The 13,360-nt window shown below is 38.6% G+C and overlaps 1 protein-coding gene across 1 annotated transcript in view; it reads left to right on the plus strand.

Annotated features, from left to right (window-relative positions):
• Positions 1-237: 237 nt before the first annotated feature.
• Positions 238-13,360, plus strand: part of MYOCD (myocardin) — a gene marked incomplete at its 5' end in the record, with an annotated part of 132,397 nt that continues 119,274 nt past the window's right edge. Inside the window, one exon of the mRNA XM_083354408.1 lies at positions 238-379. Within this exon, the coding sequence (XP_083210534.1) occupies positions 238-379 (142 nt within the window). The remainder of the gene's footprint in view (positions 380-13,360) is intronic.

Consider the following 13,360-nt stretch of genomic DNA (forward strand, 5'->3'; position numbering starts at 1 on the left):
CCACTGGTTAATTGTTCTTATGCTCAGGAAATCTCTCCTCCATTCCAGGTTGCTTTTCTCCTTGATTAGTTTCTTACTGTTGTACCCCTACCATCATTTCCCTACCATAATTTTCCTTACATTCTTTTCCTTCTCCAGTGCTGCCATGTCTTGTAATTTATTACTTTTCTGCTTACAGCTCTTTGCTGGCTCTTGGAAAGCACTGAACTTTCAAAGCAGAGGAACAGAAGTTTGGTGATGAATTTTGTGATGAAGCAGGAGCTGCCAGCCCAGGAAAATGTGGCTGGTGGAAGTGCAGGATTGTTTCACAAAGAGAGTGGTTTCAGTAAAGTAAGAGACTCATCTATCCAGGTCCCTACATTTGCTGAGAGAAAGAATGGTGAGTTCTTTTCCTAAAACTCTAGAGAAAAAGAACAAAGTTAACCATAACTATGACAGCCAATTCATAGCGTCAACTTCCCTCCATCCTGTACGCTCCCACAGAGAGGGCCTCATCAGGGTACCACCGGTCAGAGAATGTCGGCTGGTGACCCCCAGGGGGAGAGCATTCTCGGTGGGTGCACCAATCCTTTGGAACCGCTTACCGGCTGAAGTACGGATGGCCCCCGACCTTCGCTCCTTCCGGCGTGATCTAAAAACTTATCTATTCAAACAAGCCGGCCTGGCCTGATGGGTTTGGGGTTTTAACATTATTTTAACTAACCTGCTACATTGGGCACAATCATTTAACTTTAAATCTTGTATCCTGTATTCTTATTTTATTGCCCTGTACACCGCCCTGAGTCCTTCGGGAGAAGGGCGGTATATAAATCAAATAAATAAATAAATAAATAAATAAATAAATAAATAAATAAATAAATAAATAAATTCTTTACACACAAATATGGGAAAGTATCCTGTCACTTTAGGAATGTTGTTATTGAAGTTCTTTGTTCATAAAAATAGCATGGCAAGGTTCTGGAAAGAGAGTTGGAATAGTGAAGAAAAAGAAACCTTGAATAATGTTGACTTGCCTCATGATGATGATAATGATTTACTTCTTTTTACATTTATATTCATCTTTTTCATGGATCACTCTGTAGTGATTACTTTATCCCTATCCTTAGAGGTTTACTGTACCATTTCCATCAGCCTCAAGGAGCGCAGTCAATGCTACTCACTTTGGAGATTGTTTTCCCTGACACCCCATATCTTATCCTCTTAATAAATTATCTGCCCAAATTAAATTGGCAAAGAGGAATCTGTTTCAGCTAAGTCTCCTGGACCTCTCAGTATTCAATACTTTCAATGCAAGGTGTCATATAATGTGCTTCACAGTGCCAGATCTTCAATGGTGTCATATTAACCATTTAGATGGATCCAGTGACCTTATGGTGGGAGGCTTTAGAATGTGGTTCAGTGCATTGACTGTTTGACCCCCTTGGCCATTATGCCGTGGGATGCTATTCTTTTTACATTCTATAGCAAACCATTGGCTGATGTTATCTGGAAACTATATCAGAGGATTCTGTATTCTGTCTCATTTTAAATGAAATCCTAGGGAACGATAGAAAACCTGAACCTGATGTTTGATTAGGGGAGTGGATGCAGGAAAATAAGCTGAGCTGTAACACAGATAAGGTTGAAATATTATTAGATTGGGGCATTAGCCAACCCAGAGTTAGAGGTACATGAGGATTGAATTCCTCATTAAAATTCAAGTTTGTAGCTTGTGGCTGCTCCTTGCGTTAGCACTGTTCCTAGGTGATCAGGTGCTGGAGATGGCTTGAAGCACTTTTTACAAGCCTACAGTTTCTGTTCCTGGAGAAGATAGCCCTTCTGGCCACAGTAAGATGTACATTAGTCATTTTTAGACTGGATTACTGTTTACACGGAGTTGCTCGTACAGAGAATAAGCATAAATGTAGATAAATGTGTCAGCATCCTCCTGCCAAGCTGCAAAGATATACATCTGTTTCTGATACGTTTGCATTTTGTACTTATTTGTTTCTAGGCTCAGTATCATGATGCTGGCTTTTAATCTAAGTGGCCTAAGATCTCTACAAGGGCCAGTCGCTCTAGTATATTTTTCTTAATTTGTTTCTGTTCAGAACTGAAGGATTCATTCCCAGACTGCCTGAAGAGAGACAACTGGTCATGGAATGGAAATGTTCAACAGTGCTCTTTGTTTTTAGATTTCTGTCTTTTAGAAGTTGTATTGAGGGGAACCCAGTTGGTCCAACTATTCTCCGACTCTCTGTTGTGTGGTAAAGGTTTGGTCTTTAGTAGAAACTGTTTGATGATTTCTTTTTCTTTTTTCTTTTTGGTAATCTTTTTTTTATTATTGATTTCATTTTATTTTTCTAGTTTCTTTTTGTGGCAACTGTCCTTTTGCCATTCTTGTTTGGTTATTTTAATTTGTGGGCTGAAATATCCTTAACTGATTTGGATGATTAGCAAGTGTGGTAGAGCATACTGATTGAGAGTCAGTTTCATGTAATGGCTAAGGCAGTGGTCTTCAAACTTGGCCCTTTTATGACTTCTGGACTTCAACTCCCAGAATTACTCAGCCAGTGTGCCTGGCTGAGGAATTCTGGGAGTTGAGGTCCACAAGTCATAAAAGGACCATGTTTGAAGACCCCTGGGCTAAGGTGATATACTAGAAGCCTTCTTCCTTATGATATGAAAGCCAGCTGAATGACTTTGGGCTAATCACTCTCTCTTAACCAAAACTACTTCACAGTGTTGTTCTAGGGAAAAACAAAAGCTGAGAGCATTAGTGCCAGAATGGAGTAGCCACTAGGATAAAGTTTATACATCACCAACATAACTCCCAATCTAGAGTTTTTCAGATTAATCTACCTAGCACAGTTTTAGTGAGAAAAAAGAGTCTTCTGAACTACTTGGGGAAAAGAAATGACAAATATTTATGTGAGACCAATCCCTCCAACTACTGATACTCTGAGCCATTTGAATGAAAGATGAGGAACTGTAAATGTTCATCTGGTTTGAGTTTAGTGAAATGTGCAGAAAAGGTCACATGTTTTCAAGGACCTTATGCCTAAGTACTAGATTGTAGCATAATTTATTATACAAATGAAGCTTTTTATTGCTCAGCTTTGTTGAGTTGCCAGTTGGGATAAAGAACATAATGTACCTTTTGGTCCCTATCAAAGGAATTAAGAAAGCATTTAGTTCTGCTTAAACTATGAAGTATTGAGGAAACTTGTAATTAAATCCAGAGAGCATGTATTGACTTGCTGATACCTTTGTATTTTAAGGTAACCAATTTAAAAATGGCAACACACTTGTCCAACCTACCAGTAATCTATAATTACCATATAGTTCTAGGGGCCTGATCTTATTAGGATCCCGCAGGGCTGATTTCCTAGGTCAGCACCTTCTATCACATGTGTGTGTCCCAATGTAAATCTTCCTTGTGGTTAGTATGCTTCTTATTATTGTGCAGTCAGATTATGCTTTTTATCATCGTGTTCCAAGATAATTTTAGCCTTATGTTCCATATAACCAGACATTAGATGTATATACAGGAAGATACTTTGTATTAACTTTGGAGAGCTGATCAAATAAATATTCCAAACAGTGTATTGAATTCAGGTGACAGCTAATCTCTGATGAGATACTGCACCATAGCCTTGAACTTTGCAGTTGGGTCTTTAATGCCACTTAAACCAGAATGTAAGAACTGAAGGAATTCCAGGAATGTGGTGATATAAACTGTATTTTTAGAGCTGTGAATGACTTGTGAGAGGAATCAGCACAGTGACTAAAGATAGCACAAGTCAGTTTTTCCATGATTTATCACAAGAACTTTCACCGTAAGTAAAAGTCATTTAATGTTGCGATAGTAGCACACATAGGCTGGAAAGATTTCAAATCAAGTACTTCATGGCATTTTTTTTTGCACAAGACAACATTTTCACAATATTTGAGAAATCCAACTTTCATTTAACCTGCATAGAAGCACAACAAAGCATAACATAAACAATATGTTTGTGTGACCATATAAGAGCTACATAAAATATATTCCCTTTAAGATTCCAATAAAATCACTTAAATATGATCTTGCATTGTATCTGCCCAATTTGACCCCCAAAGTCTAATTTTAACTATGTTGTTCCGAACACAAGTAGCATTTTTCCTGTGAAACATCTTCTCAGAGTAGTTATGAAATAGAGATACTTGAACTTACTTTGTTAAATCCTGAATTTTCATTTGCAAATTTTACATCCAACTCTGAAAGGTGATTTTGAACAGTTTGTAGTGACTGAATTTCAAAACCGAATCAAGATACCAAATATTTCTAATTAATACAGTCTTAAATTAGTCTTCAGAAAGAATCTTTCTACAAGTACAATTATGTTCCACACCATTTCAGTACCAGTTTACATTTTCAAAAACAAATTTCATGCATGCACAAGATTCTGCCAAATACAACTTTGCCATATCAGTAATTCCAATACATGCAGTTTATGAATGCAAATGTAGATCAAAAATATGTACAGAATACAGAATAGCAGAGTTGAAAGGGGCCTTGGAGGTCTTCCTGCTTGAACAGGACACCCTACACCATTCCGGAAAAATGGCTGTTCAGTCTCTTCTTAAAAACTTCCAATGATGAACCCTTTTCTAACATACCTCTTTAAGTCATAAAATGGGGCAAACCTCACTTAACATCAGTCATCTGCATTTCAGATCCATTGGTACCCCACAATATCTCCAAAAGTGTCTGTCAAATTATAAGTTTTACTCTGATGGAAAGTTACTGATAAAACTTAATTTAATATTTTAACTTGAATATATGTTTAAAACTGAAAAAGCAGAGGACAGATTTATTAGCTAAGGCATGGCAGTCAGCACGCTTACATGTAATGTTATTTACAAATATTATCCAGTTTGTACAACAGAGTGTTTATATAGCAGGTGATTTTAGTAGCCTTATTCAAAAATAATGTGAATAGGATGGGTTAACCGTAAATAAATTAGAATTAGGTTTAGCAGTATTGCATCTTCTAAACATGGTTGTGAATGTTTGTTTTCCTTTTAATTATTCACAGCCTAATGCTGTTGCCAAAATGGAACAAATTGAGGTTTAATGAAAAAAGTCAACTTCAAGCTATGATTGAGGAAACCAACTTCTTCTAAAAAGTGATACATTGACTTCAGTTTAGAGATTAGCTATAATGCTAATCTATGGTTGATTGAAAATATAAGTGAAGTCTTAGATAAAGAGAACATACAAAAGAGAAATGTATAAGCCCAAGACTTAAGTAGCTAAAGTCAAACCATAATTTTAAACTAAATTTTGTTGTTTGTACAACAAAACAATACATAAACATTTCAGGGGTTTCCTGCTGACTTTTACAATTGCTCAATCTAGTTATTTGGTTAAATCTCCCTGAATATAAATAATCGGAGAAGGACAGCAAAAGAACTGATCTGTTTTTTTCTTTAGCATCTGTCTCATAATTTGGAATAAATTGGTCATCTCTATTCCATCGCTTCAAAAAATGTTACAAGAGAATGATTTCTTTATAGTTCATCCATGCTAGGAACTGTGAAAGGTATAACAGTTATGTAATTGTGACAGCTATGAAATACTAAGAGAGTAAGGATTGTCTCTAGTTACAACAATTTCTCTTTCTTAAAATCCTTTATGGGAATATGATAAATGAAGCTTCTCTCCATGTACTGAACAGGCTTGATCATGCTGGAGTGCTAGCTAACCCAGGCTTTCAAGCTGCCAAGGCAGCTTTTAGAAAGAGTTGTGGTTACTAATAAGGATGCTAATAAAGCAAGAACAATCATAACAGCACAAAAGACAAATGCCTTCCTGCTGGATGCACATGAACGTAAACATGATTGTCATCATATAGCAGTGGCCAGAATTCCTGAAGGTGTTTTCAAGTGAAGTGCAGCATTATTCCTGAGTTTATGGCGGAGAGTAATAACCATCTGTTTGCAATTGAAGACCTGTTTGCGAGAACACACAAGCAAGCTGTTAGATCTGTTGATCTTTATGGAAATAACTCCATTCTCTTTATACTACTAAGCCAAATACTTAATTTGCAAAATTAGAGATACATTGAAATCATGTTCTATGACCGAAAAGATTTTTTATTTAACTTCTGATTCTTACCATGTGCATGGCTTTAATGATGAAGCTAAGACATTTTTACATGAATAGATTCTTTAGCATTTCCAAGTTCCCAGGCTGAACCCTGGTGCTTAAAGGAAGAAGATTTTTACATAAATGGATATGCAAACATGTGATGATTAAACATAGCCCATGCTTCCATTGTATAATGCATGTTTACTACCTCACATAACAAGGTAACCTGAGATGTTATGAAAAAGCATCATTTATAGATATGTAATGTATTATTGTATTTTTATTAGCTATGAATGGGAGAGATGCTTTTTAGGGTCAGATACCAAAATTACTTTACTATTCTAGGGTATCAAGTAGTGCAGAAGATGTTCTTTGGTCCTTCACCTCAAGAAGAAAAACAACAGTGTTTTTCATGTTTGGTCTTTCCCAAACAGTCCCAAACACAATCTAGGATGCCTTCAGTTAAAATATGGGAGAGATTCTGACTTTGACACTGTTACTAGTCAAAATGGGCAACATAAGATCCCTGGTGGCACAGTGGTTAAAATGCAGTTTTGCAGACTAACTCTGCCCACAGCCAGGAGTTCAATCCTAACAGCACTCAAAGCTGACTCGGCCTTCCATCCTTCTGAAGTTGGTAAAATGTGGGCCCAGATTGTTGGGGGCAACATGCTAAGTCTGTAAACTGCTTAGAGAGGGCTGTAAAGCAGTGTGAAGCGGTATATAAGTCTAAGTGCTATTGCTATTGCTATGGGCCAATAGACTGACCTAGAACAAAATTGCTTCCCCTGTACTCTTCTCACCTTTCATTCCTGAATTTACATTATAGCTATGTTGATTGTCATTGGTGCAGTTCTGGGCTCCTATGTCTGTTTTCTGAGATCTTGATAGAAGTGATCAATGATATCTGATAAAAATCTTATACTCGCCCATTCTTAACAACAAATCATTATGTAATCTATCCCTCCTTGCCCACCTTCATGAATGTTTTTTTTATCAAGCATCATATAACCATAATTAAGAATAAGAAATGAAGTTAACTGTGAAATGGTTTGGCCTGCACAGAGAGAAATGCATAAAAAACATCTTTGTCACTGCTTGTTGAATTTAAGCATACAACAATGTATTTGCCTGCTCTTCCATTTTGCCCTGGCAGGCCCTGATGTGAAACTTTGCTCCTGATCAGACAGTTTTTCTTCTTTAGCATGCTTCTATAAATGGGTTACATTCTTTGTGCAATCTTAACAATTGCAAATCTAGGAAGCTGGGCCAAAATGAGAGTGGTATCAAGTGTCAAAATACAGGCCTCTGGCACAGCATTAAAAATAGAATACATAATTAGGTTAAAAGAATTAATAAAACAAAACTTGAGTGTTGGATCATCATGATGGGGGAAAGCTTAATGTGGTGTTTTCATGCAATATTGATGAAAATCAATAAAGATATATTTTTTCGGGGTGGGGGGGCAGGTCACATAGGTTTCTTTCTTAAGCTATTTTGTACCAAAAAATCTACAAAGTAATATTTAACTTGCATAACTTATGTCCAATTCAATAAAAGTTATTTTGCATTGTTAAGGATTTTGCTTCAATTAAACAAGAGGGAGGTTATTAGAACAATTGGATTTTTTTGGCTTACCATTTGAGTTAAGCAGAAAAATCATCTTCAAGAATACAAAAAAATAATTCTATAATTTATTTTTTTATATTTTTGCCAGTGCAGCTCAGACCAATTGATTTATGTAGCCCAAATGTTAGATTAAGATATAAGTTTATGAAATGTTCTGCTGGAAGAGGAAATTGTTAGTTATTTGCACTACTTTCCAAAGGTTTCCTGTGTTTGCAAATTAGATACTTTGTTATTGCCAAGTTTCTCTTTTAAGTGCTGGTATCTGATAGATCAGGGGTGTCAAAATCAATTTCATTGAGGGCTGCATCAGCATTGCGGTTACCCTCAGGGGGCTGGGTGGGTATGGCCAGGGTGGGCGTGGCCTACTGGGTGGGTGTGGCTAGAGTGCGTATGGCCTACTGGGTGGGCATGGCCAACTCTACATTGTTCGCATCAAGGGTGCCTATGGGGGCCTGGGCAGGAGTGGGACAGATCTGAGGGTCTCTGGCAGAAAGAGGGTCTCTGGGCCAGGGCCAAGACAGTGGGGGCCGTTCCCTCACTGTTTCCAGGATGGCTTTCCGGGCCACATGAAACCACTTCATGGGCCGGATCCGGCCCCCGGGCCTTGTGTTTGACATGTCTGTGATAGATGCAGTCAAATAGAGCAAAAATATTAAACTACTTTCTCATAATTTGTAATTCCAGTTTCTGCAATTTGAATACATTGTGACAATTAATTCATCTTCACTAATTTTTAGATTATTTGCTTCATGCATTTTGCTTCTCAAATTACTGACTGGTTTCAGAACAGTCAGCAAAACTGAAGGAACAGATGGAGAGAAAGCTAGAGATTTCAAGCTGGTGGTATAAAAATAGTCAAGATATTGAGACCAAATATGCAGCATATGAAACTATATGAATAGTTTGAATAGACTGTATTCATGCACACATGTACACATAATCCATGCACACACACACAACTGTTACATTTATGTTTTCAACTTCTTAGTTTTTAAATTTTTGTTACAATGATAAGATTAGAAATAAAATAGTGAAAGGTTGATTCTCAAAATATCAAATTTTAAGTCATGTATAGTACAGTATCCCCTTCATGGATTACTGCCTTGTCGTAGTGAAGGGGCTTGCATAATTCAATGAAGCTATGAGCTATGCCGTGCAGGGCCACCCAAGATGGACAGGTCATAGCAGAGAGTTCTGACAAAACGTGATCCACTGGAGAAGGAAATGGCAACCCACTCCAGTATCTTTGCCATGAAAACCCTATGGACAGTACCAAAAGGCAAAACAATATGACGCTGGAAGATGAGCCCCTCAGGTCAGAAGGCATCCAATATGCTACTGGGGAAGAGCAGAGGGCTAGTACTAGTAGCACCAGAAAGAATGAAGCGACTGGGCCAAAGCCAAAAGGACGCTCAGCTGTGGATGTGTCTGGTGGTGAAAGGAAAGTCCGATGCTGTAAAGATTTTTTTCTCCATAGGAACCTGGAATGTAAGATCCATGAATCAAGGAAAGCTGGACATGGTCAAACAAGAGATGACAAGACTGAACATCGACATCTTGGGTATCAGCGAACTAAAATGGACAGGAATGGGTGAATTTAATTCAGATGACCATCAGGTATACTACTGTGGGCAAGAATCCCTCAGAAGAAATGGAGTAGCCTTCATAGTCAATAAAAGAGTAGGTAAAGCAATACTGGGATACAATCCTCAAAATGACAGAATGATCTCAGTTCGAATCCAAGGCAAACCATTTAATATCAAAGTAGTCCAAATCTATGCCCCAACCACCAGTGCTGAAGAGGATGAAATTGACCAGTTCTATGAAACCCTACAGCACCTTGTAGAACTAACACCAAAAAAATGATGTCCTTATCATCATGGGGGATTGGAATGCTAAAGTAGGAAGCCAAAAGATAACAGGAATTACAGGCAAGTTTGGCCTTGGAGTACAAAATGAAGCAGGGCACAGGCTGATAGAATTTTGTCAAGAGAATTCAATGGTCATAGCAAAAACTCTTTTCCAACAACCCAAGAGACGGCTCTACACATGGACATCACCAGACGGTCAACACAGAAATCAGATTGACTATGTACTCTGCAGCCAAAGATGGAGAAGCTCTATACAGTCAGTAAAAACAAGACCGGGAGCTGACTGTGGCTCAGACCATGAGCTTCTCATTGCAAAGTTTAGGCTTAAACTGAAGAAAGTAGGGGAAAGCACTAGGCCACTCAGGTATGAATTAAATCATATCCCTGTTCAATATACAGTAGAGGTGACAAATACCGGTAGATTTAAGGAATTAGATCTGATAGACAGAGTGCCTGAAGAACTATGGACAGAGGTTCGCAACATTGTACAACAGGTAACAACCAAAACCATCCCAAAGAAAAAGAAATGCAAGAAAGCAAAATGGCTGACTGTGGAAGTTTTGCAAATAGCTGAGGAAAGGAGGGAAGCAAAAGGCAAGGGAGAAAAAGAAAGATACACCCAATTGAATGCAGAATTCCAGAGAATAGCTAGAAGAGATAAGAATGCCTTCTTAAATGAACAATGCAAAGAAATAGAAGAAAACAATAGAATAGGGAGGACCAGAGATCTTTTCAAGAAAATTGGAGAGATGAAGGGAATGTTTAATGCAAAAATGGGCATGATAAAGGACAAAAATGGCAGGGACCTAACAGAGGCAGAAGAGATTAAGAAGAGGTGGCAAAATTACACAGAAGAACTATACAAGAATGAGCTTAATGTCCATGATAATCACAATGAGGTGGTCACTGACCTCAAGCCAGACATCCTAGAATGTGAAGTGAAGTGGGCCTTAGAAAAGCTGAACAACAACAAAGCTAGTGGAGGTGACAGTATTCCAGCTGAGCTATTCAAAATCTTAAAAGATAATGCAGTAAAAGTGCTACACTCAATTTGCCAGCAAATTTGGAAAACTCAACATTGGCCACAGGATTGGAAAAGATCAGTTTACATTCCAATTCTAAAGAAAGGCAGTGCCAAAGAATGTTCAAACTATCGCACCATTGCACTCATTTCTCATGCTAGCAAAGTTATGCTTAAAATCCTATAAGCTAGACTCCAGCAGTATGTGGATCGAGAACTACTAGAAGTACAGGCAGGATTTCGAAGAGGCAGAGGAACTAGAGATCAAATTGCCAATATACGCTGGATCATGGAGAAAGCTAGGGAGTTCCCGAAAAACATCTACTTCTGCTTCATTGACTATGCTAAAGCCTTTGATTGTGTGGATCATAACAAACTGTGGCAAGTTCTTAAAGAGATGGGTGTACCAGACCATCTTATTTGTCTTTTAAGAAACCTATATGTGGGTCAAGAAGCAACAGTGAGAACTGGACACGGAACCACTGATTGGTTCAAAATTGGGAAAGGAGTCCGGCAAGGCTGTATACTGTCGTCCTGCCTATTTAACTTATATGCAGAGCACATCATGAGAAAGGCAGGGCTAGATGAATCAAAAGTTGGAATTAAGATTGCCAGAAGAAATATCAACAACCTAATATATATATAGGGCTTTCACACACACCCCAGCAGCATTATTACAAAGTCAGCTTAATTCCCCCCAACAATCTGGGTCCTCATTTTACCTACCTCGGAAGGATGGAAGGCTGAGTCAACCTTGAGCCTGGTGGGATGCGAACCTGCACTAATTGCAGGCAGCTGGTGTTTCTTAAGGAGGCATTAGCCCACTGCTCCACCAAGGCTCTTGATGCAGATGATACCACTCTAATGGCAGAAAGCGAAGAAGAACTAAAGAGCCTCTTGTTGCAGGTGAAGAAGGAGAGTGCAAAACTTGGGTTGAAACTTAACATTAAGAAAAGCAAGATCATGGCATCCGGCCCACTCAATTCCTGGCAAATAGATGGAGAAGAAATGGAGGTAGTGACAGATTTTATTTTCCTGGGCTCCAAGATCACTGCAGATGGGGACTGTAGCCAAGAAATTAAAAGACGTTTGCTCCTGGGGAGGAAAGCCATGGAAAATCTAGACAGCACACTAAAAAGCAGAGACATCACCCTGTCCACAAAAGTGCATATAGTCAAGGCTATGGACTTCCCAGTTGCAATGTATGGCAGTGAAAGCTGGACCATAAAAAAGGCTGAGCACCAAAGAATTGAGGCCTTTGAACTATGGTGCTGGAGAAGACTCCTGCGAGTCCCTTGGACTGCAACGCGATCAAACCAGACAGTCCTAGAGGAGATGAACTGCTCTTTAGAAGGCCAGGTCCTGAAGCTAAAACTCAAATACTTTGGCCACCTAATTAGAAGGAAGGACTCACTGGAGAAGAGCCTAATGCTGGGAAAGATTGAGGGCAATAGAAGAAGGGGACGACAGAGAATTAGGTGGCTGGCTGGAGTCACTGAAGCAGTAGGCGTGAGCTTAAATGGACTCCAGAAGATGGTAGAGGACAGGAAGGCCTGGAGGAACGTTGTCCATAGGGTCGCGATGGGTCGGACATGACTTCGCAGCTAACAACAACAATAGTACTGTATATTCTATCTGCATAGTAAATTAGCAGATGTATATAATAGCTTATTAGAATGCAAAGAAACTAGAATTACAGTTGCATAGACCTAGCCAGATGCAGGTGGTTCTTGACTTAAAACAATTCATTTAGTGACCATTCAAACTTACAATGGCACTGAAAAAGATGCAGACTGCTCTCTTGGATTTTGGCTTCAATGCTTCATTAGGCTTTTGCCATATACTGTATTTTCAAGGAGTTTTGTTATAGCTAAGTGGTCTAGAAACATAGTTGAAGTAAACAAGGGAAAAACAAAGGTTTTCATGGTGTTAATTTCTAAAGTCAATTTGGACAATATAAGTGAAATCAAAGAGTACAAAATCACCATTCAAAGTTAAGGATTTCTGTGTTAGGGAGTATGAGCTACCCTCTGTAGTTTAGTTTCAAAATTAAGTGTTTCATAAATATTGAGCTTGTTTTTGAGACTTTAGTCATACTGGTAGTCTGTCAATGTTGCTAACATCAGATGTTTTTGCGTTGGTAACAGATGGAAATGTAGCCATCTTTTTCTGTTTTGCTTTTAGAGTTAGATGATGCTGGGAGGGGGGGATGTGAATGAGAGTCCAGCTAGACATAACAGCACTAAACTTAGTGTGAGAATCAAGGTTATTGAACCCAGATTTGATAAAGAATTGGCGGGCTGGAGAGATGGAGAGGAAGCCCGTGCTTCAAGCTAATTGGGGAATGTGATTTATGACTGTTAATTGGAGGAGGGAATTGTGCTTTGGTACTATGTGCCCAGGGGAGGGGAATTCAGTTTTTGGCTTCGATTATGTAGTGATGATATTATGCTACTTGAATAAAAGATCCTTTAAACAATGCCTCGAAGTTCTTTTGAAGAGTTTCATCTGTCGGAACCATGATATAGTCCTCAACTTACAATGGTTCATTTAGTGACCATTCAAAGTTACAACGACACTGAAAAAAGTGACTTATGACTGTTTTTCACACTTACGACCATTGCAGCATTCCCCCAAAGTCACACGATCAAAATTCAGATGCTTGTTAACTGGCTCATATGTATGACAGCTGCAATGTCCCAGCATCATGTGATTCACTTTTGCAAC

The sequence above is a fragment of the Vipera ursinii genome (assembly GCF_947247035.1).
Source record: "Vipera ursinii genome assembly, chromosome: 2".
NCBI classification, from domain to species: Eukaryota; Metazoa; Chordata; class Lepidosauria; order Squamata; family Viperidae; genus Vipera; species Vipera ursinii.